Genomic DNA, 27299 nt, shown 5'->3' on the forward strand with positions numbered 1-27299 from the left:
GGCCAGGATCCAGCAGCCTCTCCAGCACCACACACCCCTGGCCCTAGGCTGCATTACTGTGAGCCTGCTGCAAGAACAGGCATCCGGCAGGGAGCAAGAGACAGCAGGTGTCCAGATCCATCTTTCACAGCTGCCTCCTGCAGCAACTGGCTGTCACCAATCTTCCAGCTATGGTGGCTTCCTTGGGTGCTGGAGCTGTGTGTGCTGGGCATCACACTGCCCTTCTGGCTTTTCACAAAGCACTGCTGAGCCCTCTGAGCACAGACCTTCCTGCCTGTATTTCTTCCCTCCTACCAGAGCTGAGGGCTGATGTTCCATAAACCAGTGGAGCCAGATAAGTGCCACTGCAGTCAAAGGGGGTTTGCAGCAGCAACTCCACCACTGTGGGAACCACAGAGAAATCTGTTTTCCTTTTTCCTTGGGCTTCTCCCTGCACAGCATCTCTTGGCCAACTTGTGATGCTTTACAGCTGGAGCTACCTGGGACTTACTGCAGCTGTAAGGATTCAGGCCTAGGCCATTAGTCATTAACAGCACTGACAGGAATATGAGGACTACTACAGCATACTTAGCAGCCAGGCATGAGGACACTTGCAGGAAGTTACAGGTTAGCAAGGAGATGCTCTAGTTTTGTGAGTCATTTAGTTTTTGCCCAGGGGCTGTAGGCACAGCCCAGGAGGGATGCCTGGGTGCCAGCTACCTTGTGCTGGCTGGTGTGCTTGGCTAGTGTGCACGGGCACAACACTGCACAGCCAGGCTTCCCGAGCACCACCTCCAGCCCCATACAGCTCCCAGGCACTGGGCTCAGTACACACCAGAAGTGTGGTGCCCAGCACAGGGCTGGTGGCAGTCCCCGCATCACATGTGCCAAGGAATGAACGGGCTCAGCATGGCGCCAGGAACACAATAACCACACTTGAGCTAGTGCTCAAAATGCTGTGTAGATGACAGGGATTATTCCTTTGCTAATGCTCTTAAGAGCTATTCCAGAGCCCAAAGGAGATGAAGGGGCTTATTATTGCAAAATTAATATCCTGCAGGGGAGGGATTTCAGTGCTGTTCCCCACACCCTGCTTTCTGGTGGCAGCGGTCTGTGCAGAAGTGGGAGCTGGGCACTAGGCCGCATGGGGCTCAGGCAAGGAGCATGTCTGTGTCCTGGCTTTGAGAGCCCTTTTCTGGCTGGAAAGAAGGACAAAGAGGCTGCAGCCTTGGGGTCTTGGCTGGGGTCCTCCAACTTCCCAGCAAAGCAGAACATGGATGAATAGGTGTGTGAGTGATCTCCACCACAGCAGCCTGTGCTGCTAAAGCCAGCTTAGAGGCCCTTCACACCTGCTCTCAAGGTCTCAGCTGGCTGAGGTGGGAATTTCTACTTAGGGATAAAGCTTTGCTGTGTCCAAGCAGCATTTTTCCCTACCTTCTGTGCACCTTTGAACCTTTCAGATCCTCCTCTTTGCAAAAATACCTTCCATCTTGTCCCTGTGCCCCATCTCCCCTCATTTTGGTCCTCTCAGCCAGAGAAGCAACAACTCCCTTCCCTAAGCACAGGCAGCCAAGCAGAGGTGTGTTGCCATCAGGACAGCACCACGAAACTGAGATGTCTCCTTTAATCTCCTGTAGGTGTCTTTTCCATCCAGGCTCAGCCCACACCCTCATAGTGATCTCCTGATATTGTCACAGCCACCATGAGCTCTGCGGTTTGTTATTGTGCTGCTGTGACGCTGGAAAACACCAACTCTGGAGAAGAACAGCAACTATTCTTCTGCCTTGAGAGAAAGGATATCTGGAGGCGTTTCTCTGGAGGAAAACAGGTAGATGAGCTCTGAAGACAGCCAGAAAAGGCCATGTGGCACTTGGGATCATAGTGTGCCCCAGGGTTTGGCCCATACAGGGCTGGGCGTGGAGAGCAGGTGGGGCGGAGATAGTGAGTGCAAACCCCCATCCCTGTGGGGAAGCGCTTGTCTCCTGGAATTGACACACTGCCCTGGCAGCAACAGGATCGAGGACCCACACTGAGGGTTGGGCTATGGGTGCAGCTAGAAGAAGGAGGGAAGAGGAAAGGCAGACTTGCTGAGAGAGCTGGGCAACAGCAATGGTCTTGCTAGAACAGAGTTGGGTGACCTTAGATGTTGCACACAGACAGGGGGTGTTGCTGCGTGACTGGATCCTGTGCAGTTTCACTGTGACACTTGTTTCTGCTTTCACAGGAAAGTGGCAACAGGAAGGTAGACATGTACCTCAGCACTTCAGTTACATACATGTGTTATGTCCTCTGGATGAGAAAAGACAACCACAAGATGTGGAAAGGGGAACGGTGAGCACAAAGGTAATTCTCTGGCTGAGACTTCAGACTCAGTTTCTTGCTGTGCTATAGAGATCCCATTTCAAAAGTAGAAAGAAATTATTTTTTACTATTTAAGAGAAATTGCTATGGTCAAGTTTATCCCCCTGTTGTGTTTTAATCAAGCATCCTTACAAGTAAACTTTGCTGTATATCCCAAGTGCACTGTAGTGTGTTGCATTGGTTGCACTTAAATGAGGAGATCCTGTTTTCATAGGAAATACAGTTTGCAGTCCAAAACTAAAAGCATTGCACTCATCCAGTTCCATTAGAAAGCAGCGCAGAACTTTTCTGCAGAAGCTGAACCTCCACAATCAAACACAAAAGTAGTAATTTCAAGCCAATGAACATGGGTGATCCTAATTGCTTGCAGAAGGTACCACAGACAGAAGGGTGAAGAGGTATTTTGTGACTAAATTACTTACTGCTTGCTCATTTGCTTAGCAATCTTGCTAACCAACCAGGGCTAGCTTTGTAGAAGCTAGGAAGATGTTTCCAAAATTTTTGGTGCAAGGTCTCCATGTTAACTCTCTTCTATACTGCATTGCTTTTATTTCATACCCCAAGTTCCCTCTAAACCCATGTTTTCCCAGCTTCGGTAGCTGGGACTTAGTGCAAGAAGTTTGTAATAACACTGTGGATGAACCTGCCCTCCCAGCAAGGGGCTTGATGTGAATCACCAAGTCTGCACCTCCCTAGGTTATGTGTGCACATGGAGGGGCTCGTCTTACTCAACTTCAGATGCCTTTCTCTGTGCTAGTCATCTTAGTTGTTTCATAGTTCAGGAGAGTAACAGGACTTGCATGTACTTGTGGGTACTTGCCTCATCTGTATCTACTCATAGAGTTTTGTAAGTCCCCATGCTGGTGCCACCCTATCTGCAGTTTACTGAGGATACTGCGATGTTGTGTTCTCCCCTCCCCCCCTTTCTTTCTCACAGCTTCATCCTTCAGCCTGGCTTTCCACATAAGGCCTCGCACAGAGTAACAATGAGCAACAGTACTGATAACACTCTTGCTGAAACAGATTAATTACCATAAATCTGTCTCAAGTTGAGGGGCTGAAAGATCTGATAGTGTACACCTGGTTCAACAGCTGAGGGCCAGCTGAGCATGCACCTAAAAACAAAGTATGACTATGAGGCAGTCATCTTACTCTGTAAATAGAGAGCAGCCCAAGAGCCCCTTGAGCTCTGCTACACAGCAGCTAGCTGTACAACAGGAACTGCTCTTGAGAAGGGCTACCTCTTGAGGTTACACCTGTGCAGAGAGCCCTTACACCTTGACGTCAAGATGCCTTACCAATACAGATTCTCAGTAAGTGACTAATAGTTTGCTTTAAGCTTTGTTAGCTTTGCTAAGATTATATCTTAGATTGATGGTGAGCTTTTTTAGCTTCACTAAGACAGTGTCTTTGATTGTGCACGTATGATCTCTTAGACATAATCTGTTGACCAAGTCTGGGACTAGGAGTGAATCCAGCCACACCTAGGTTCCTTACTTCCATGGTTCAAGGACTTTAGAATGCAAAGGGTCTGCTCTAAACCTCATTACTCATGGGTGGGTCTTCTGTGTGTGTGTATTTAACCCTACCCTCTATGCAGTAAATCATCAAGTGTATCTAGCCATCTCAAATCTTTTTCTGTAACTATTAAATCACTACATTATATCTATATTACATCAATAAATGTATTTCTGCTTCTCTCTCGTGAGTGAAGTGTATAGTGTAGTCATTTCTGTCCATGACAGACACCCATCTCCTAAAGAGGGCAGGAAGCTCCTTGATCACTGAAGCATAGTCCGGGGCAGTTCAGGTTTGCATCTCAAGATGTCATTGTAAGTTGATCCATTGTGAAATGCTTCCTGGAAAAAACTCAGAGTTTCAGGGAGAAATGTAGCACAAGAAAGAAAATGACCCTGTCAGGAGAGTCGGGACGCAGATGGTCCAGGCTCTCCTTGTGGGTACGGAAGGAGATGGGGTCAAGATAGAAGATTTCAGCTGGGTCTCCCGTGCTCCCAAGCTTTTCTTTGATTAGTCAGTTAGCAGTTTATGATATTACTGGTTCAGCGTGCATCTTTGCTAACTGGATAATTCTGTTTCTAAAAATCTCACACTTCGTAATTTATAACTAATCTTATATATGCATGTGTGTGTATACATATGATGTAATCAGACGTTTGCATGTGCACAGATACTCCCTACAGTCATCGCTAATTTCCAGGGCTCAGGCATCTCGGGCTGGGGCACTTCATATGGAATCTGTTTTGGTGTGTACTTTGTGCTATTTCCTAAACTTCTAGATTCCACGTTAGCGCATGAACCTTTTCTTTTGTCCCGAGTCTGATAATGGTAAACTCTTCATTCCTAATAGGCCTACTCTGTTGTCCAGGCTTTGGGCTACTTAGGGCTTACGTCCCGCATTATTTCACGAACACCTGCAGTCTCTTGGTACTCTTAAAGTGCATTTTTTGACTGCAGAATTTACTAGAATGGCAAAATGATTTTCTGCCCAGCTTTTTTTTTGTGAAAATGGATTGTTGTTCTTACTGATAATTTTGTTGTTGTTTTTTTCTTACTCTGTTTACTTAATACTCCTTCTGTGGGCAGTTTCATGTGCTAGCCTAGTTGATACAGGAATTGTAGTGCAGCTGTTCTGTTGTGTTGTTATACGAATTTATACGGCCAAGGAGATGAATTGATTATTGAATACTTAGACCTTGTTTGAAAATGATGTTATGGCAGGGCTGAGGAGTCATTGAACAGATACTGGGCTAAAATTAAGGGGTGGAAGACTTTCCTGATGCATGGTCTCATTAACATCTACTGGGAAGGTGAGGTAAAACCAGAGGAATATTGTGCCCTGGCTTGATGAAAAAATTCACAATGAGAGAGGTTGCAAGGCACAGAGCGTGGCTGATTCATGGAATGGAGAAGGGGGAATGGAGAATATCAGAATACACAGATGGAGGTGGTTGCTTCAAGAACTGTACTGCATCCATAGAGAAATGAAAGCAAAAATGTTCCTTTATGAAAGGAATTAGGAAAACTAATGCTCCTTTTCTTAGAGCTTTGCAATAGTGTATCCTCACTGGTACTGCCTGCTGGACATTGTCAATATATTTGATACCATGTGAAACTGTGTATATTCAATGAACTACAACCATATAGTGAATAAGAGATGACCAAGTCTATAAAACAGGGTGGCTTTTGCTGCTCCTTCTGCATTGGGAATGGATAGAGTGGAGGGCAAAATTGTCCAGGGTAGTTTGACCAGGGAAAGAGTTCTCATTTAGAGCTTGCAGAAAAAAAATGTGGCCTCATGCCGGGATCAGTGGGACTTGAAATGCAGAACCTCTGTAGTTAAAAATGTCGGGAGATCTGGCAATACCATGAATGTCTGAGGGTTTTGATACCTTAAGATTGAATTACCCAGCAGCTTATAACTTCATTGATGTTTAGGCAAGGTTGTCTTCTCTCTATAATGTAGTCCTCATTTGAAGATGCCTGAGAATACTAATGCTCTACATAAGAAACAGAACAGAACTTATTTTTGTTATGCTGATTCCTGCCTGGAATCCAGGAGGTCTGGGCTATCACTGTGCATGCAGTAGCAAGCCCCTCTTCATGGGACCTCTATGCAGCTGGTCTGGGAAGTTCACTGCCATGGGGAGCCATTAAATTAAATAGATACTTAAATCTGAGGAGAGGTGGCTAGAGTGGCTTGATGGAGCATTAACACTGTTAGCTATTCATTAAGATAAGGGCAACTGGGCTTAAATATGTCTGATTATCTCCATTCAGCTAGACTTCATAGTTGAATGAAGAAAATCAGATGACCCAAGGTAGTCTTTTTTTTTTTTTTTTTAAATCTGATTTCTTTATACCTCTCTGACGTCTTCTTCTGATGACTTGCTTTTGTTTTTTTCTGTCTTAAAGAGTTTCCCAGTAAAAGGCTCATTCTTTTCACGCTGTAATAGGCTTATAATACAAGATGACTGCAGTTGTACCTTAGCCAAAATACACAGCAATTTATGTGCATAATAAGTGAAACCATCTAGAGACTGCATTTTCTAAAGGCAAGCACAAAGTTCTTCAAAGAAGTCCAACCCACACAGAAAATGAAAGTTGCTGTAGATCAATAAGGAAGCAAGCTTCAAGACTGGGCTAGGAGAAGGGGGGGATACCTTGCCTCTCTGATACTCTCCTTGAATCCTTAGCTGCTGAGGAAATTATTGCATCATTTGTTACTTTTTCGCTCTTTCTGAAAAAGATTGCTTTGCAGTTTGTTTTGAATGCCAGTCCCCTAATCAGCTGGAGAAAAGGAGTCACTTATATAAGCCAAGGGGTTGGAAACATTTCGGTGATAGTGCTCACGTAGGACGGACTGTTGGCTGACTCCTGGCGTCCAGTTTCTGCATTTGCTTTCCAGTTTCCTTAGGGCTATATTGACTAGGACAAGTGGCAATCTGGGAGGCTTTCCTCTTATTCGTCTTTCTTTTTCAAGGCAGTCGGTGAAGAAATCTGGAAGGCATGACCCCCTCCTCAGACAAAGAGCTAAATGGGCTGGATAACCCCAGCTTCATGGTGAGTCTGCTCTTCCCTGAAAGGTAATTCTTGCGTAAATCGGTGTGAGCCCTGCAAACTGAGGAAAAGGGGAAAGCTGGGGGATCAGACTGCCTGCGAGGAGGCTTGTCTGTGATCTGTCTCAACTATTCTGTCAACAGGAATCTGAGGTACGATTGCCTTACCGAAGTCTGCTGCTGCTGCAGATTCAGTGCAGTTTCTGCTCTCTGGTGCCCTTTTCACTTTTCTCCCCATTACCTCTAAAATGATAGAGTAGATGAATGGCAGTGCAAGTGTATCTGTGTTGAAAAGGAAGCGATCTGGTAGATCCTTGTGCTGGTGTCCCCGTTTAGAAGTATTTATGTATTAATTAGTAGAATTACAAGAGAAATTTAGCCCACTGAAGAATGTGTTTCTTTGTCTTCTGGATCTATTTCTATTGAGGTAAACTGGGAGAGAGGTGAGTGAAAAAGGGATTTGGGGGTCAGTGGGTGAGAGTACCCTGTAGAGTTACAAATCTGTAAATGATGTGTGAATTCAGCAGTCTGCAGTGCACTGGGGATACTGGGAGCTGTAACAGAGCCACAGGGCAAGGACTTGGGGCACAACAGCCCCGTTCCTATCTCATGGCAGAGGTCACCTCCATTAGAAATGAGAAAAGCAGCTTATGTTCTGACAGTGGGAATAGAAAGGTGGGATTCTAATGTGTTGGCATAGACCCCCAGTCCAGGGGACCTTGGAAGAATCATTTAATCTCCTGGTGCCCAAGTCTCCCATTTCTCAGCGTGGGATTGCTGGGAACAGTGGAGGTGGAGTGCTATGTGTGCCAGCTGCAGGCAGAGCCTCAGTGAGGTACTCAGAACAGTGAAGAGGCTTTCTTTCACTGTTCTTAACAGTCTTAGTTTTTACCTGTTCTGCTGACGAGTCTGATGAACTGTAAATTCCTACAGGTTGAATCACCATTTTCTTCTACCTGTGGGTCCTGCAGTTCACTTTCTGACCTCCTTTCTGATGCACTTAATTTAAGATACAACACAGGGAGCGCATCCTGGGCCCCTGGGCTCATGAGAGCAGCCAGGCTGAGAACCACTGGCAGCAGCTCTGGCAGCTCCTGTGAGGGCCTGTCCCTGTTCCAGGCTGTTCCTGCTTTGTCCTCCTTCCAGCACCTCAGCATCACAGGATGGCTGACATGGGAAGGGACCTCTGGGTCGTCTGCTCCAACCCCTACTCCAGCAGGGACACTCAGAGCAGTCTGCCCAGGATCATGCCCAGATGGCTTTTGAGGATCTCCAAGGAGGAGACTCCAAAACCTCTCAGGGCAACTTGTGCCAGTGCTCTGTCATCCACACAGTAAAGGAGTGCTTCCTGATTTTCAGGTGGAACCTTCTGTGTTTCAGTTTGTGTCCATCACCTCTTGTTCAGTCAAAATTTGTCTCTTGTCCTGCCTCATCCTGTTCTCTCAGCTTCATCCTTCTCTTCACCCCCTCCAGCTCCTGCGGAGAGTCAGGCACTCATGTGATGGTCATGCAGGGCTGTGACTAACACAGGCTCTGCCTGGCTGGAATATATCCCCTGGTTAACACAGGAAAAGTTGCAGTGAAAGGAAAGGAGCTTACTGCTGTCTGCCTAGCTTAGGCTTCCTTCATCCGTGGTGTTATTCAGGAGTAGCTGTCCCCAAATAACTCCCTGCATGAGCGGTCTTAAATATCTTGCTGCACATTTGTTAATCCACAGATCATGCTCCCCTGTTCTGAGATGAAAATGCCTCCACAGGGAGGTATTCGGGAACGCCTTTTGCTCATGAAGTTCATGCCTGAGCTCACTTGGAATTAACTCTGCCCTCACCTATTTCTTTTGAAGGAGCTGTGATACTCCCAACCTGCCTAGGCTGGGTAAATACATGGTATTTTGAAAGGTATCAGCACACTTTGACGGTGTGATCATAAATGGGACCCAACTGCAAGGCTGGAGATTTCTTGAAAGTATGCAGTCATTTGGGACTAATTGGCCACACCTACAAATTTACAACTGAATGGAACATTGATTTTACATCCTTGTTCCCTGACCACAGCATTAGCTCCAGTATAGGTAGGTCATGAGTGTTACAGCACACTCCTTCCTTTGGGTCTTTCAGCATCTTTATGTTCTGGCAGGACTTAGAAGATTTAAGAAAAAGGAGGTTTGGTGCTGATAAACTGGTTGAGCATCTCTTGACAGCAGATTTCTCTGCCACATATGTGTGCACGGGGTCCCCATGCTGGAGACGAGACCTCAGCGCACTCTGCTTTTGCCAGTTGGCTCCTTTGAAATGGTTCACCAGGATCCCATGCTCTTTGGTTTCCCCCAGTTCCTCTGTTTTAGAGTGGTGTTCTGTGTAAGACCCAGTGCAGGTGTGTTTATTGATGTGAAACACTTGTAAGGATGTGTGAGGACATGAGATTTAACAGAAGGAAACAAAATGCAGAAAAGGATTCTAGTCAAATTGGTCAAATTGTTTTAGGGTATTTTGTCAAAAGAGTTCTTTGGGTTGGACAGATAACAGGGGCCAGTGCAGCATTCAAGCATTAACCTGCTGCATGCTCCTAGAGAAACTTCTACTTACAGTTTCTCTATCCTTAATGAGATATTAATGATGCTAGCACACTTTGTCAAGATGTCTCTTTGAGGCTGAGACACCCTCAGACACTTCTCTGACTAGACACACACGTGCAAATAAGCATATAAATAATTTATCTAAGTGTTGCTCTTCTTTCCTCGTCTTGACCCTGTTGTAAATTACATTTGAAGTGCTCCCACAAGACATGGAGCACAGCCTCAAGGCTGCGCTATGGCTAATGAATGGTTTTTCTTGTTGTCCAGAGTGAAGATGGGAGCCATCACTGTACCTCACTGGATCACGCTGCCCAGGGCCCAGAGGAGGGCAAGGGCAAGGGGCAGAGCAACAAGCTGGCCTACACTGTCACTGACATGCCCCCCTGGTACCTGTGCATCCTGCTGGGTATTCAGGTGCGAGAGGGTTGCAGGCAATGGGTGGGGATGGATGGAATTTTACCAGGTGTTCAGCCAGCTAATGGGGACAAAACCTCTATTTGGGAGTGCTTTAGGACATTGCTGGAATTGCACTTTCTCCTGATGCGCCTGGAGCTGTGGGGCCAGATCCTGGTGTCCTGAGGTCCTTCCCACCACTGCCTGAGCACTGATTGTTATCCTTCTGCCTGCAGCTACATCCTCGCCCTTGATGTGCTAATAGTGAGGCAGAGGCCTAGGGCTGGAGCCTGAACAGTTAATAAGAACAGGTCAGATACCTCTGCTGAAGTCTGCAAAATGTCTGTGGGCTTCTAAACTTCTGCCTTTCTGCTGCAGTAATGACTAAGCAGAGGCCAATGTCCATACCCAGGCATGTTAAATGACCCAATGCAACCCAGAGTTACTGGGTATAGAGCATCAGGGAACAGAGCCCGCAAAATGACTAAGGAAACAATGGACTGGTCTTGGATCTTGATGGACATTTTGTACTTTGTTTCCTTAAATGATCACCTCAGATTTGGAATGTATAAAAACAAGGTTTTGTGAACACATCTAGATTGTAATTTTAATAAAGCACACCTTTAACAAGCACAGTGAGTTTCCAAGTCCCACCAGTTCCACCACTGCAGTCCTGTACTATGATGAGTGAGAACTGGGAAGTTAGACTGGGTGAAACAACCTTGCCTCATCAATTGCTCACCAAATTATCTTCACATTTAGTAATTAACCAAAGGTCATTGTTAAAATATGCCTCCGACTGCTTTGAAAAATACAGTGCTTGATCTTTCCATTCTTTGCCATCCTTTTATATGGCTATTCATAACTGCACCGTGTGAGAAAAGTTGCTGATTGCAAAGAGTAGGTAACTGCAGTTTACAAATATGTTATTGGTTGAGGTGCAAATGAAACAGATTGAAACATTTGTACTCTGCTCACTTCATGTGATCATTCTATTACCTTTCCTTATCATGTCCCCTCCTTCCTGGTAGACTAACCCCAACATTTTTTTTTTTTTTTTTTGAAGGGCTAGGAATAAACCTGTTGTGTCTGACAGTGATCTGGGGAGTCCAGAGCACTACAAAAGGTCTTTGGGCATGGAAGGTGGGAGAAGTTTGTGGGGGTGCACTGTGGATCTTGTAGGTCCAGCCCCTAACAGAACGTTTAATTTATCAAAAAAGAGAATGAATAGTACTGGTATCATTCAAATACAAATGTGCAAGTTACTTGTAGATTTCCCTCAGTAATGCAGTAATGTTTTATTGCCAGTTCTGTGTCCTTCTTCACTCCGTCTTTCTCTGTGGCTCCTAGCATTTCCTGACAGCCATGGGAGGTCTGGTAGCCATCCCACTGATCCTATCCAGAGAGCTTTGTCTCCAGCATGACCTCCTCACCCAGAGCCACCTGATAAGCACCATCTTCTTTGTCTCAGGAATTTGCACCCTGCTTCAAGTCCTCTTTGGAGTCAGGTAGGTCAACTGCAAGAAATGGGACACAGAAGAAAATTTATAGATGCAATTTCTAAGTGCTCAGCAGCCAGCTTGCTGTAAAGTTTATCTAGTAGTGAGGGTCATTTGTTACCCTTAGGCAATCAGGTCACGTGGCAAAGCATACTGCAGTTGCTGTACATGACAGCTTTGCAGGGCTGCCTCACTGTTTGACTTTTGCATTTCCTGGTACTCGATGCATCTTTTGTTGAGCTCATACGGAATCTGCTATGCAAAATGTAAAGCATTAAAGGTACAGTAAACAGTATCTGCCTGCTCCTTACCAGAGACCCTATGGCTGTGGCAGGTCCCTTTCAATCTGGCCCTGAGAGCACAGAGCCCTTCAGAAACTTTAGGGCAGGAGATAACCAGGAGAGACTGAAGCCCTTCTGCCTCCTTTAGGGACTCAGGAGAAAGTTAAATACTTTGTAAGAGACATATCTGCAGTGCCCAAAAGATCCTGAGTCTTTACTGGCCTTGTAAAATTTCTTCTATTCCCTTTGTCGTAACTCCGGACTGCCTCTCTCTTTCCATTTTTGTTTTCCTCCGTTATGGCAGGAACAGAATCACACAGAACCACAGAATTGCAGAGGTTAGAAGGGACCTCTGGAGATCATCCAGTCCAACCCACCTGCTAAAGTAGGTTCCCTACAATAGTTCACACAGGTGGGTCTCCAGGCAGGTCTCGAGTATACACAGGGAAGGAGGCTTCTCTGGGCAACCTATTCCAGTGCTCTGTCACTCTCAAAGTAAAGAATTTTTTCCTCATGTTTGTATGAAACTTCCTATGTTCCAGTGCCCATTGCCCCTTGTTCTGTTGCTGCACACCACTACGCACCACTAAAAGTCATCCCTTTGACTCCTGCCCAGTAGATATTTATAAGCATTGATAAGATGCCCATAAGCATTGATAAGAACTAGTGTTTCCTGCTTCAAAAGCAAAAATTGCATGTTGATTGGCTTTCAAATCTGAATAACCTGGTTAAAACTTTCCTACTGGCAAATCACAACATGTTTTTCTCACCTCCTGTGCATTTCCCTAGGGTAATGATTTTCCATCATTGTCTGTCATAAGGAATGGCTGTAGACAAACTCCTCCCTGGAGGTAACTCCATTGCTGTGGGATTAATGGAGAAAGGAGCCTGGGGGGTAACATGCAATGCATTCCAGGCCACCAGAGAGGCAACTTGGTTCTTCTGAGTTCAATTAAATTCAGGCTAGGGCACACAGCTATGGTGCGGGCTGCTTGGGTGATTCAAATCCCGAGTCCTCCCAGGCTGTCCCCAAAATGACTTGGTGAATATCTGAGAGCTGTGATGAAAGTGTGGCAGGGAATGAGACATTAATACCTCATTAATGTCTCTTGTGGCTCAGTAGCTAAATGAAGAACAACAGATCAAATCAAGCAGTGAGTAGCTGATCCTATAGGATAAGCTTAAATGGCATTTTCTGCACTAAGGATGCAATTGCCTTATTGCTGGCCCCAATTATAAGGCATGAGGACATTCCCTGTCAGAAAGGTGGACTCAGCCTGGAGCAGAGCCAAAGGTAGTGATGGCAAACAAACCAAGCCTGGGGAAACAGTTAGAAGCAGATTTCTTTTTCTCCTTTTACTGCTTTCTCAAAGCCTGTAGTAGCTGATAATTATGAGTCACCAGCAAGACTGTTGGGAAAACAATAAATATGAGGTTGAGGGGTTGCTTTTTCCTGGAAAACATCAGTGCTTCTGATGGGCCCTGAGGAGCCCTCAGCTAAGTGCTCTGCACAGTTCATGATGTCCATGTTTAAGAAAGACTGATTTGGGGGAGAAGAGGTGAGAAGAGGGACAGAGACAATCTGTTAATGTGGTGTGGTAATGGGAGGCAGCTCATCTTGTGGAGGTAATGTAAGTGAGATCGGCTGGTTTAGCTTGGCCAAGAGGTGGCTGAGTGGGTCCGGCTGCAGCCTGCAATTAGTCTGAGAGAGAAGAGATGGGATCGGGCAGGGAAAAAACATTTCAGCTAAAATACAGTGCTGGCACTTGAACAAAGAGATGGGAACTGGCCGTGGAAATGAGAAGGTTCCTTCCAAAAGTGAGGTATGATCTGGGAGCAGCCCTCCAAAAGCAGTAGCTGGTGGAAAATCCCAACCCGCTGTAACCTGCAGCTCAGTCATGTCACAGAGCATGAAAAAGGAATGATGGGTCCCAGACAGTCATTAGAGACTATCCAAGACGCTCCTGAGGAGATACATGTCACTTACTGTTATGGTGACCCTTAGCAGATGCTTGGGCATCATGCAGTGATGATCAGAGCATAACATCTTCTCTAAACCGGCAATCTTGCAAACCCTATTGGAAAAAAAAAACATGTCCCCCATATGCATCACCTCAGCACCCCAGTGTGCTGTTAGCCCACAGCACCAGCTGGGAAACAGCTTCAGGGCCAGCACACCAGGAGCTATAGAGCTATTGTTAATTCAGCAGTGGTGGCACTAGGTCTTCTACGTTTCTTTCTTTCTTTTTTTCTTTCTTTTTTTTTTTTTTTTTGCCTTGCCCAGCAAAATCCTTTGAAGGCTGCAACATGTTTGGATGAATGTAAGAAATAAGTGACTCCATGGATGACTGATGTTCAACTATAACTTGCTGGCTAGTTCTAACAGTGCTTCAGTTGTACATGGCATGAATAATTGCAGCGATATAAATACTTGTTGTAAGTGACAGAGATGTGGTGCTGTTACAGCTATGCCATCTTTCATTTTCCTGTGCTTTCTGATGAATGGTGGAAATGCTTCTGCTTCAGGGAAATTGCAAAAGCATTCATGTGGATCACTGCCCTGCTGCTTTTCTGAGCAGGTGCCACTGGAGTTCTTGGCACAAGGAAAGGTTGCTTTGGGAGCTGCTCCCAGGGAGGCTTTCTGAGCAGATAAAGCCAAGGCACTTTGGAGGTTTCTCTTGGCTTTTTCAGAGCTTGCTGCTGTGTCCATGTAGGTCTCCTTTCCAGCATCAGTGGAAAAAAGAGTGGAGGAATTAGCTTTAAAAAACAATCTCCTAAGTGGTAAATCACATGTTCCAGGGCCCCTAGTCTGAAGATGGTTACAGCACAGAGAATAGCCAGTGTGTGCTTGTGTTTATAAGCAGGTTGTGAAGAAAAGTGAGGCAGATCAAGGGGACAGAGGAAATAACTGGATATTGGTGAGATTTGGGGACAGGTCAGTGCTAAGCTTTTCTTCAGTCTCAACATCTTTCTTCCTTTCTCTTCTCTCTTCCTCCAGCATTTTCCTTTGGTTGCTCTTTTACCATATGCAGCTCTGTGACCTAGTCACACCTTAGAAGGACACACACTTCCTTAAAGCAGAGTAGCAGTTTGACTCCAGAACCAATGTACCTCTCTCTGTCGTGGTCACTGCTCATGAGTACAATTGACAACAATTCCCAGGCATTGTTAGTGATGGAGACCTGCCAGAACAGATCAAAAGACACTGCCAGAGACCACAAGCAGGCTGTTTTGTTTTGTTTTGTTTTGTTTTGTTTTAATATATAATTTATTTTGCTTTCCTTTCTCTCACCTAAATGGAGCTGTGATTCCAGCATTCTCACTTGTCAGCTTTTCCCTCCGTTCTCCTTCTAGGTTGCCTATTATTCAAGGAGGAACTTTTGCATTCCTGACCCCCACCCTGGCCATGCTGTCCCTCCCCAGGTGGAAGTGCCCTGCCTGGACGGAGAACGCCACGCTGGTGAATGCTTCTTCACCAGAGTTCATTGAAGTTTGGCAGACACGGATGCGAGAGGTACATCACATTTTCAGTGGCACCTGTTCTGTGTCAGGGCTGTTTGCTTTCAGAAAAGCACCTCACCATGGCAGGGCTATCAGGTGCTGGGGATCTTCCATCTCCAATGGCCCTTAGCCCCTGCTAGGGGTGGCCCCTAGCTTCCTGGGCACCTAGGCTCTGGTGCTTTGCTGCCATTGAATGGGAGACAAAGAGTCCTTGGGTGATTACAGTCCCTGTGAAGTCTCCACTGGTTCAGACAGACCTGTTATCCATAGCCCTGCGTTCCTCATCCCTTTGGAGCCAGCATGAGGGAAGATGCTCAGTACTGCAGGTTTATCACCAAATCTGCAAAGAAAGCAGCTTCACCTCTGAGTCTCCTGGCTGGACGTGATGAGAGCAGCTAATGGCATTTCAGGACACAGTCACTGGCCGCTTAAACAGTGATTGTCAAACACAGAAAAGTTCAGAGTGATGATTGTGTCCCCAGAGGTAAACTGAAACTCAGAAAAAAACAGAGGCTGTTGTGACATCCTGCCCTACCAGTGTGCTGAAACACCCTAAGCCCTTCTCAGGTGGGAGGAGAGTGGAGGCCATGGCTCTATGCCCATTTGCAGAGCAAGAGCTTTTCCCCTGCATTTTGGGGGAGCAGAAAGAGAGGGTGCAGGGAAACTGATGCGTGCTTGGGTGGCACAGAGGGCAGGCACAAGGGATGTCTGTAACAAAACAAGCCCTGATTAGGACTAAATCCCTCAGCCAAGGAGGGAATTGGTGTGCTGGTACTTTGGTGGCCCTTCCCCACATGTGAGGCTCCTCAGCGGAGCCCTGCTGCGGTCAGTGGCAGGCCTCCATACCTGTCTGTCTTTGGAGGCGTGCCTGGCTCTCACACTGGTTTGGTACTGACTTCCTTAAGAAAAAGCTTAAGAAAAAACAGTTGGAGGTCCGTTCACTGTCTGCTCTCTTCCTTTGTTTTTCCAGGTGCAAGGCGCTATCATTGTAGCTTCTTGCTTTCAAATCTTCGTTGGATTTTCTGGCCTTATTGGATTTCTGATGAGATTCATTGGCCCCTTGACAATAGCTCCCACCATCACCTTGGTTGCTCTACCTCTCTTTGACTCGGCTGGGGATCAGGCTGGACAGCACTGGGGCATAGCGTTCATGTAAGTATCGCTTCCTCTGAGCTTGAGATTTATTTGTGGAGTGCTAACATGCAGAAGGCTTGTGCAAGACACCAGCATGATGCAGTTACCTCCCGAGAAGCTTTGAGCTCTCAGCAACACCAGCAACAAAGCAAAAAACCAAAAATGAGTTTAAAAAAAAAAAAAAAAGATTTTGTGAAAACTCATAGTTCTTAGCTCAGTAGAGAAACAAGTCTTTCCTATGTGTCATTGCTGAGGGCAATTTCTGTTACAGTTGCTTATGCACACTATCCTACACATCCATTATTTAAGTTAAAAAGACATTTCTAAAATAACCAAGTTAAGCACTCAGAGTTATGTATTCCTCCAGTTAGAATAGCTGCTGCTTCATGTCTTGTTTTCAAGCCATGAGGAGGAATTGTTTTCTCCCTGGAGGCCCTGGGGGAGCTCTGGAAATGTCTGCATTGTGTGCATGTGCCTTTGCAGCATTGAGAGCATTCTTTCAGGGAAATTTCTGTGTGTGCCTTTATGCATGAGTGTACAAGTGTTCTTGGTGGCAGAATTGCTTTGATATTTATAAAATCATAGAATCATAGAATGGTTTGGGTTGGAAGGGACCTTTAAGATCATGTAGTTCCAATCCCTGCTATAGGCAGGGACACCTCCCTCTAGACCAAGTTGCCCATTCAGCCTGGCCTTGAATACTTCCAGGGAGGGGGCATCCACAGCCTCTCTGGGCAACCTGTTCCAGTGTCTCACCACCCTCAGAGTAAGGAATTTCTTCCTAGTATCTAGTCTAAATCTAAATCCAATTACAGAATTTAAATATAAATTTCAGAAACAATTTCAAAAAATAGAAGTGCCACTGCATGGTTCCCCGTCAGATAAGCATTTTCAGATCCACGGTGCAGGTTTAAGATTGGGATAGTACGCAACAGCAATAGGTTGTTTTCCTCTATAAGGACTCCCAACAGTTTGCTAGTGCTTTCAGAGTTGTTTTTGGAGATTCAGAGGTCAGCCTTGAATGCCGCCTGGGAAGGCAATGTGCTGTCATGGGGACGTGATCAGGCCCCAGGTGGGGCTTCTGCTCCCACCCCCACTTCTCCTGTCACTGCTGGCTGTTTTGCATGCCCACACCTGAATTCCCAGGCTGCACCTCTCTTCTCCACCAATAGTTCCCCACCCAAGTGGTCTCTTCCACAAGCACCCCATAAGATCCCAAACCCTGTTTGTCCCCCTGCTCCTCAAGTTCCCTTTCATCATTGTTTCTCCCACTGCATCTCTGGCTTGTCCTGTTCTCTAGCTCTAATGATTTGTCCTAGCCCCTTTGCTTAGCCAGTCTGAATTCTCTCTTCAAAATCTATTTCCTTGTTGGTACTATCTCATTCTTCTGTTTCTCTTCTCCAGTTCCTAGCTCCTAACCTCTGTTTCTCTCCTGACTTCTTTGCCCAGCAGTGCTGCTCCATTAACTGGTTTTTCCTGCCCGTGTCCGGCCCTGGCACACAACCCTGGCCGCCCTTTCTGTTCCTCTCGCTTCTGTCTGAACTTCTACCTGTGCTAATCCCAGTCTCAGGCATACACAGGTGAAAGAGAAAGTAGAAGATATGGCCCCTGTGGTCCCTGGCCTGCTGTCCAGCCCTGCCACATCCCAGAGCCTCCATAATGGGACATACCCAATGTTGCCTTGAGAAACTGGTTTGGTGTGTGCTCATTTGCTCCTTGGTGATGGTACATACACAGTTCATCACTTCATCACCAGAAAAAAAAAAGCTTGAAATCTTTGTGGCTTGCAAATGCCAGTCAGGGATGTTTTTGCTGAGTACTTGGGACCTGAGATGAATGATCATTGCTGCAGACTTACCATACTCAAGCAGAGGTTTGTGAGAAAGAGCAATACGCCTCTTCTCAACAAACAAATTCTACTAAATCTCAAATAGGCAGACCTTACGACTGCTCAAGGCAAAATGACCTTCTCAGCTATGTCTATTTCCTGAACATTGCTCTTTGAAATAGGTTTAGGATATATTTCTCAGAAATATTTGGCCCAGGGCAGATGTTTTCCATGGAAATTTTCATTCTAAATGGAAAAAGTTAGGCAGAATTATAAGCAGCTGAAAATAGCATCTATTAATGGAATGTGTCAGGCAACCTGAATAATAAGCAGTGACACCTACCCAAGATAGACGAGCGTTCTGCAGTGATTCATCAGGCTGCTGAGCTCCTTTGTTAATGCAAATGCAGAAAATGTGCACTGACGCAGTTGGTCTGGGCTCTGTAGCTTTAGAAACCAGGAATGGAAGCTGGTTCCTCCTCAGACGTTCTGCATCCAGTCATTCAGTGCTCTGAATGGTGATTGATAACCTTTGGTTGTATACTGTGGTGTGTCTGTGCAGCCCCGTGCTGCCATTGGTGAGAGGTGCAGTCCCACACAAGGGATGGGAGAGGAGCTGCACCTCCTGGCCACCGGAGCAAGCCTTGGAGGCTTGGGACAAACATGGGCATCACTACCTTTGGTGCTGACAGCCTGTTTTTTGGGGGTTCTCTGGAGTCCTGGAAATCAGGTAGCCAGGCCTCCAGTTCACATGGGGACAGGTGGGCATCTGAGCACACACTTTGTCTCATGGTCTGTTTTTCCCTCCTCCCAGGACTATTTTTTTCATAGTTCTGTTCTCTCAGTACCTGAAGGATGTCCCTGTGCCACTGCCATCGTATCAGAGAGGCAAGAAGTGCCACTTCTCCCCCATCTACCTCTTCCAGATCTTCCCGGTATGTTAGTGCTCCCGGTGACCTGGGTGGCGTGGCAGAGGGATCAGCCTCACCCAGCCCAGGCTATCTGGGCTGTTTCCACTCACTTCAAGTGGACTTAGCACTTCTCAACCCAGGCTGCGCTGCAAGGGGCAACGGGGAGAAAGGGAGAAGGACTCATGGCGCTGTTTGTGGGGCAGAAAGCAAGGCCTCCAGGATACTTGCTGTCTCTCTCCCTCCATCCCATGTGCATGCTCACATGTGCAGAGGGAAATGGTTGGGCAGGAAAAGGCCTTGTCCCAGACCTGTCTGTTGTTGCTGGGGATGCGGCTCTGCCGTAACCAGATCTCACTGCCGAATGTGACGGCAGGTGCTGCTGGGGCTGTCCCTGAGCTGGCTGTTCTGCTATGTGCTGACGGTGACTGACGTCCTCCCCATGGACCCCACTGCTTACGGCCACCTGGCACGGACAGACACCCGCGGGGACGTCTTGTCTCAGGCTCCCTGGTTTCGACTCCCTTACCCAGGTACTGCAACACAACTCCGCAACCCTCTCCCCTATCCCTTGCTGCTGCACCCTGCCCAGCTCACAGCCACCACAGGGAAGTGAAGTGCCCAAAATCGGGCAAATGCACACAAGTACCCCTGCTGTTCTTCCCTCTCAGTAGATTTTGGGGTAAACGTGCCCCACTGACCTGAACCAAGCTCTTCATTTGCAGGACAGTGGGGAATGCCAACAGTCAGCTTAGCTGGGATATTCGGCATCCTCGCCGGGGTGATCTCCTCCATGCTGGAGTCCATGGGGGATTACTATGCCTGCGCCCGCCTGTCTGGTGCCCCACCGCCGCCGAAGCATGCCATCAACCGTGGGATCGGTGTTGAAGGCATTGGCTGCCTCCTGGCTGGGGCCTGGGGAACAGGGAACGGCACCACGTCCTACAGTGAGAATGTGGGGGCCCTGGGCATCACCAAGGTGAGCCTCACACAGCAGAGTGGCTGCAGTGCCCTGCCCTCCTGCGGATCCCCCCCTGTGTGGTTACAAGTGTGTTGTGTACGTTGGTGTGGAAGGCTCCTTTAGCCCAACTCTGCAGGATGTGCCACCCAAAAATGAGCTTGCTGCCCACAGGCATTTGATAATCATCTCAGCGCAATACGAATCATGTAACATAGGTCGTCAGTCCTTCTCTTTAATTGCTCATGGTCTGCATATGGGAGAAGTACAAGCTATTGTTACTCACGGCTCCTGGCTTAGGCTCCTGTAAAGAGAATATGTTACACTGAGCTATTCTGGAAACTTCCTGAGGATCGAATTTATCAAAGACTATCCATCTATCTACCTGTCTATCCTACTAAATAAATGGGAGGAGATCTTTAACAGGGCTTCAAGTTTCACAAGTTTCATAACCTAAGGATGGCAATCGTGTGAAAGGTAGACCATTTTTTTGAGATTATAAAATGTGATGGCAAATGGTACATGTTTTTACCTCTCTTTAAAGTTGTGTGAATTCCTTGAGTATCTGATTGCTCTTATAAGGGAAAGAAATTTCCAGAGATAGATAAACTTGACAGTCAGATTGCAGATTTTTCACTAAGCTTTACTGCTAGGGGATGGGTACATCCAGCAGCCAACTTGAAAATATTTCTAAATCATTGTCAGATGAGCTGTGAGTCTGTAAATAAAAGCAGAAGCTGACTTACAGCTCCTGAACTATAGTATTAGTTATTTCACTGGATTTTATAAACCTCAAAATAACCATTTTTTGCAGTATTTGACTGAAGTGGTTGTTTCCAACTGCATGGAGTCCAGTTTAGCCTGTCACCCATCCCTTGTCACAATCTGGTTGGTGCATACTGACCCTATACCTGAGCCTGTTCTTTCATGATGTAGTTTGCTGATGTGACCATATTACAGAAGTGCCCAGACCCATAACTGTCTGTTTATAGGACATGCCTTGTCTGCATGTACTCCAAGTCCTTCCACAGACATGCCATCTGTTCTGATTCATGAGATAGTTCACTTAGACCCCATCTCTGCTCACCTTGTTCAGACTTAAGAGACCAGAAGACAGTTTCATAGAATTATAGAATGGCTTGGGTTGGAAGGGACTTCAAAGGTCATCTAGTTCCAACCCCCTGCAGTGGGCAGAGCTGCCATCCACCAGCTCGGGCTGCCCAAGGCCCCATCCAACCTGGCCTTGAACCTCCAGGGATGGGGCATCCACAGCTTCTCTGGGCAGCCTGTGCCAATGCTTCATCACCCTCTGAGTGAAGAATTTCTATCTTAGTCATTCTTAAATCAGACTCTAGTTGGGATAATTGGGGTTGCTGAGAGCACAAGGCAGATTTCATTTTGTTTGTTTTTTTTTTACATGAGAAACACGTTTTTTGATAATAAAGGGAAGCACGAGGGACTTATTTCCTCTGCTTAAACACAGGTGTCCAGCACCACCTGACATGACTTTTTGAGTATTTCAGATATCCACAGGCAAAGGAGAGGCTGCCAGAAACTGCCATGTTCCAACAGCTTAAATGGCACCAGACACCTGTGTTTTAGATCAAACCCAGCGTGCCAGCACTGAGCTCCCACTACCAAGAAAGCAAGAGGAGAATTTTAAAGAGGGATAAAGATTTTGGGAAACTGCAGTTTCTTCAGCTTTAAGAACAAAAACCAGCTTTCTTTTTCCCTGACATAATTGAAATAAACTCTAAACTAGAAGCTTTAGAAGCAGATGCTCCCAGTTGTGGATTAGTTAATTTGCCTTTGAGGCCAACTCCATATATTGGGTAATTTGACATTTGACAATTTTGGCAAATTAAGAATCTGAAGCTTCATTCTAATCCTGGAACAAATAGATCTTTTGGCTTTTATTAAATTACTGCTTTGATGGTAACACTCTCCCAAGGCTTTAAGCCAAAGAATATAAAAAGTGCACCTGAAGGCAATGCATGATTTTATTTTGAAACTCCCCACCAAATCTTACTCATCTCTTTCACAATCAAGTAAAACTTAGTATTTCATAAATATGTGCCTTCAAAGTATTTTAAGAAATTTTTAAAAAGGGACACTACTAGTTACTGGCAATGTTTTGGTTGAAAGCATTTGCAAAAAGCCCTTGCAGAAAAAAAATGACATTCTTCAGATACTTCAATGGAAGGATTAAAATAATTAATTGAATTATAAATTGTTTGCAGAGGATTACAGAACTTCTCTGCCTAAGACATGAATGCTGTAAATCTTAGTGTGATTCTTTAAGCCGTCCAAGTTTTGGTGTGGCAAAGCATATCTTGAATTGAGAGTCTAACAAATATTGCTGCTTTTCTGTTTAATTTCTGTATTCTCTCAATGTCTCTTTCGTCCCTTTGTTTGTCAGATACTCTTTTTCTTTCCTATTCACACCCTCTAACCAGCTCTGAATGAAAGGCATGGCTTGGTGCTTCCTCCCATCTTTGTTGTGATGCGGGACTAAGAACTACTCCCTGACTCTTCCTAGGGAAGAATGAGAGAAAGGTGGGTTGACTGAAGCTAGGGGGGTGATGGCAGGTAGGGGCAGACCAAGAAACCTTCCCGTTTCTTATTAGCCTGCTGTTGATCGTGTAGAGGATATAGCAGTTCCAAGAGCTCAGGATGGAAGCAGCCAGCTTAGCCAGCTCTGCTTTCCCATGTCTTGGTCCCCGGAGAATGGATGGCTCGGTGCAGGACACCTGGCTGAAGCCATTTTTAGGTGGAAACCTAACCTCTGGTGAAAGTGTTGTCCAGTAAATTAACTGGGAGTAGCCTGTGGGTATGCCACGACGTTTCTACGCTGCAGTGAAAGCCAGAGCTGTATGTGGGGATTAGTGTGCTCTTAATAATGTGCTTTTTGTTTCACAGTGAGGTGTTAAGTCCCGGCAGCAATGGGGAAGAGGACAACAAAGCAAATAGGTGTGGATCCATGATTGTTCTCAGGGTGCCTATTGCGATAAATATTTCCTAGTCTGCAACTACGGGGACTTTCCCCACAGGGAGAGCTTCCCATCTGAGCCCAAAGCTTGGAACTGAACGTGCCACCGAGTGCCTTGGTTGGATGTGCGAGCCCTGCCCGGCAGGTCTGCGCTTGCTGGTGCGTCACTGCCTCCTCTTCCTCCCGCCCCAGGTAGGGAGTCGCATGGTGATCGTTGCCGGTGCCTGTGCCATGCTCCTGAGCGGCGTCTTCGGGAAAGTGGGGGCGATGCTTGCCAGCATACCCACCCCTGTCATCGGGGGCATGTTCCTCGTGATGTTCGGCATCATCACCGCAGTGGGGATTTCCAATCTGCAGGTAACAGCAGTGTGAGCGCCTTTTTATTCCGAGGGAAGGTTACTTTGGTTTCAAGCCAGATTCTCACCAGCCTGAGTCAGACTTAAGCTGGGCTGTGGCAAATGCAAACATCTGTGCTGGCGGTTCTTTGGGTGAAGATGAGGGCGCTTATGCAGGGAGACCAAATCACCAAGAGAGGTTTCTGGTTGGGACAGGGCTTGCTGACACCTGGTTAATGCCCCAGCAGTGCCAGGGCTGCTCATCCCTCTCTCATGGTTTGTCTGAATGAAGCTGTTATCAGCAAGGAAGGAGTTTCTGTAGCTGCTCCTATGGATGATTTTTCTCCATGTCCTATGCTAACGTGCACTTAGAGAAGGGCTCTTTGAGTAGAAGACTCAAACTGGGCAAGGGTCTCAGTAAAAGGCTTCATTTCTGGTTCTCCCAGTGGATATGGCTGAATCACACCTTTTCCTAGTGTCTCAGCTGGAGATCACAGAGTGCTTTGCCCTCTGACTGTATCTGCCATATGCAGTTGCTAGTGCATGCCATACGTTTTTGAAAGCATCTGCTAATTTCGGTTCAACTTCAAGCAGAACTTTGTTCTAACACCTATCATTGGGTTTGTGTGTACGTCTGAGCATGGCTCACTAATGAACAGCAATCCATGGATTTTGGTCATTCCAAACTGCCAATACTGATGCACGCAATTTCTCTGTGCAGTACACGGACATGAACTCCTCCAGAAACATCTTTATATTTGGATTCTCTGTATTTGCTGGACTCACAGTTCCCAACTGGGCAAACAAAAATAGTGCACTTCTAGAAACAGGTAAGCAGTGACAGCACATTTTTAGAAGTGTTTCCTGTAGCATAAAACAGAAGCAAAGGCTGATCCAGAGCAATCTTTAAAAACACATTTTTTTTTTCCAGACAAAATCCTGAAAGCTGTGCTTTGACTGTTGTCTGTTGCATTCTGGGAGTGCTGCTCTTGTCCTCTGTTCTGATGCCTCCCTTGAATTGCCAAATCTCAGGCTCTCTGCTTTGGGATTTGCAGGTGTTGCCTAAACAAGTATGCAGCTTGCAGCCTTTTGGCACTGAATATGTTGCTGGTTAAATATGTGTCTCTTTGCACCATTACCCAAAGCTATGTTTTTCTTCTAGGAATCATCCAGCTGGACCAGGTGATCCAGGTGCTTCTCACCACTGGCATGTTTGTGGGTGGACTCCTGGGGTTTATCCTTGATAACACCATTCCAGGTAGGATTTTGCTGAAATGAGCTAAGCTACAAGTCTGGGTCTGCCCTAGGGTTTGTTGCCCACTATTTTTTGTCCTCATCACCACTGCTCTATGGGTAGAAGTTGTGATAGCGACCATGAAACTCTGTGTTACTGAACTCCTGGAGAGGGGTGAGGAACAGGAGAGACAAGGAGCCCATTAATGGAATTGTCTCTGGTTCCAAAACATTATCTTATTAAAAAAAAAAGTACTTGTTTTTCAAGAACAACCTAGTTTGAGGAAAAGTTAATTTAGTAAAAAATGTCTTTTACATAAAATGCTAGCCTAGGTCATGTTGTTGGTTGAAAGGAGAGAGAAAGGCAGCTGTAGGAGGGGGAACATAGTAAGAAATATTTCTTCCCTGCTTATAGGTTCATGTTGGCTATTAGGAAAACCTTCTTTTTAGAAAGAGCAGTGCTGCACTGGCACAGGCTGCCCAGGGAGGTGGTGCAGTCACTGTCCCTGGAGGTGTTCAGAACCATGGGGATGTGACACTGAGGGAGATGGTCAGTAGGCATGGTGGGGATGGGCTGGAGGCTGGACCTGGATCCTAGTGCTCTTTTCCACCCTTAATGATTCTGTGATTCTATGATTCATGATAGGCAACATATTGATGTGTGCCTGCTTACGAAAGCTGCTGAAATTGAGGTCAAACTGCTACCACATGAATAGAAAGCAGCAGGAAGGGCTGATGACCAAAGATAGGTTATAGGACCTGTAGCTGCCCCTCACAGCCCGCAAAGACCCTCTGATTTTCATCAAGGCTAGGGAGGGATGGCGTAACAATAGGAGAGGAAGTTCTGCTATGGAAAGAGAGCAGGAAGGGCACTCTGTTAACCAGACTCTTTTATTGTCTCAGACTTTTTGAAAAGTCAATATCCTTTTGGCTCATTAATTTTATTGTACCCTTGATCTTCAGCTCCTCCAGGCAGAATTTATAGGTGTGCTCACTCCCTTTACCAAGAGGGACTTAGCCGTTGCAACAATTACAGGCATTTAGCAATTGCTAGCTAAACTTTATTCCCTTACCTCATGGTATCTGAGCAGTTAACAACCAGAATTGCTTTTCTAGCACTTTACGATGCCTCTTGAATAGTTCTTCCGTCCCCCATGGCTCCTGAAAACCTGTCTTAGTATCTTTGATTCCCATGAGAAGCAGTAGAGAAGACTGAAAGCCACTGCAGGAAGATGGGTATTGTCTAGCAGCACAGTAGCTAGTTTTTGTAAAGAGCTTTGGAGCTAGAAGGGTTTAAATGCAGGGGATCTCTATGTTGTAGTGGGTCTGCTGGGATTTGAGAGCTGAATGTGGAGTGCAGAAGGCAGTCATATGTTCAGAACACCCATTTCAGTGTTTGAAACACAACAATTTCCTTTTCACTTTCACAGGAACACAGGAGGAGCGGGGACTCCTGGCATGGAAGCACAGCCACAAGGGAGAGGCGGGCAACTCCCAGCTCATTTCCAAGGTCTATGATCTCCCATTTGGCATAGGCACTAAATACTGCGCTGTCTCTTGGTTTCGGTATCTCCCTGCTTGCCCCAAAAAACTACCTGGTGGCAAGAAAATGGATGAACTGAAGGCTGCTGGACAAGAAAGCAGTGTTAAAGCAAGCTTGGAAAGAGACTCTGAGATAGGTGCTGATACAAGGATATAAGCACCAGGCCTGAAGGTGAATTCATCTCTCAAGCAGAGGTATGAAGAGCGTGTCTGCAGCCCCCATCATCTGAGCATGAGCTGGAGCAAGAGAAGGACAGTGCCTTTCTTTTCTTAACACTGTCTCCAGTGGTGACTGGTGACCTTGAGGGGATCATTTTTCTTCTCCCTGCTCCTGCCTGTCCAGCTCTAGGAAGAACACAGTCCTGCTTTGGGAAATGCCTGGGAAGGATGTTCAGCTTCCTTCCTTGCACTGAGCCTTGGGGACCCTGAGGAACAGTTGTCAGTGAAGCAGAGCTCTTCCTTTCCCCTGTCCTGACTGCTCTCGGGGCCACAAGGAGAAGGCATCTCTACTGCTCTTACGCATCCTTTGGGCTGAGGTTTATCCCCTCTTCCTTAATAATCTGTAATGGCAACGTTCACCTCTCAGCTTGTGGTTTACACCTTTTCCTGGCCAAAGGGAAGAAGCAGGCACCTCTAGGCCATGACTCATCTAATTCCTGTGACACTCTAAAGTCAAATGAATGTTGCTGGAAAAGCAGCATCTAAGGTTAATGGGATGAATTGTCTTCTGACGTTGCCTCTCCCTACCTACACTGCAGAGGGATCTGCAGACTTTAGTTAGGTTATTGACCTGCTAGAAATAACCAGCTTTACTGAAAGGAATCCCATCCCAGGGGGTGCTGGGAGCCAGGTTCCCCAGGGCACCAAATTGCAGAGATGAAGGAATCTTCATGAGAGATGAAGGAGAAAATTTCTGCTTGTAGTGTGATGTACCTCTGCTACTGCTAAGTTCGGTGTGTCCCCACTGTGCCTGATTTGGTTTGGTGATTGTGTGGTGACAGCCACTTCTCTGGAAAACAGCCTGCAGGCTCTTGCTGCTTTCCAGTCTCAGCAGAAACAGCCTTAACCTGTTAGTAATGTGACTGCACATGGTGGTGGCTGCTGCTGACATGTAATAATATTGCTGTAACATTAAGCTCTCATTTCCTGCACTGAGATTTATACTTAGGTATTTTTGGGAAAAAATAAATAATATATGCAACTGAA

The 27299-nt window shown here is 46.2% G+C and overlaps 1 protein-coding gene across 5 annotated transcripts; it reads left to right on the forward strand.

The window, feature by feature from the left end:
• Positions 1667 to 27299, forward strand: LOC110406648 (solute carrier family 23 member 1-like). 5 transcript variants are annotated; one of them, XM_021413535.1, is made up of 14 exons: positions 1667 to 1807; positions 2204 to 2322; positions 6842 to 6921; positions 9760 to 9906; positions 11236 to 11393; positions 15020 to 15179; positions 16137 to 16318; positions 18943 to 19063; positions 19413 to 19569; positions 19762 to 20015; positions 23176 to 23340; positions 24040 to 24148; positions 24481 to 24576; positions 25982 to 27299. In XM_021413535.1, the coding sequence occupies exons 3-14, from the start codon at positions 6868 to 6870 to the stop codon at positions 26248 to 26250; spliced, it is 1872 nt and encodes a 623-aa protein (XP_021269210.1). In that variant the 5' UTR covers positions 1667 to 1807; positions 2204 to 2322; positions 6842 to 6867; the 3' UTR covers positions 26251 to 27299. The 5 variants fall into 5 exon arrangements, with proteins under 5 accessions (XP_021269210.1, XP_021269381.1, XP_021269295.1 ...); XM_021413706.1 differs by having other exon boundaries at positions 6846 to 6921; XM_021413620.1 differs by lacking the exons at positions 1667 to 1807; positions 2204 to 2322 and adding an exon at positions 3499 to 3653.

Source organism: Numida meleagris, chromosome 1 (assembly GCF_002078875.1).
Source record: "Numida meleagris isolate 19003 breed g44 Domestic line chromosome 1, NumMel1.0, whole genome shotgun sequence".
Taxonomy (NCBI): domain Eukaryota; kingdom Metazoa; phylum Chordata; class Aves; order Galliformes; family Numididae; genus Numida; species Numida meleagris.

Coding starts and splice junctions, on each gene's coding strand:
- LOC110406648 (XM_021413535.1), top strand. CDS start 6,868: ATGACCCCCTCCTCAGACAAAGAGCTAAATGGGCTGGATAACCCCAGC. Junction 11,394..15,019: donor CAAGTCCTCTTTGGAGTCAG/GTAGGTCAACTG, acceptor TTCTCCTTCTAG/GTTGCCTATTATTCAAGGAG. Junction 24,577..25,981: donor CCTTGATAACACCATTCCAG/GTAGGATTTTGC, acceptor TCACTTTCACAG/GAACACAGGAGGAGCGGGGA.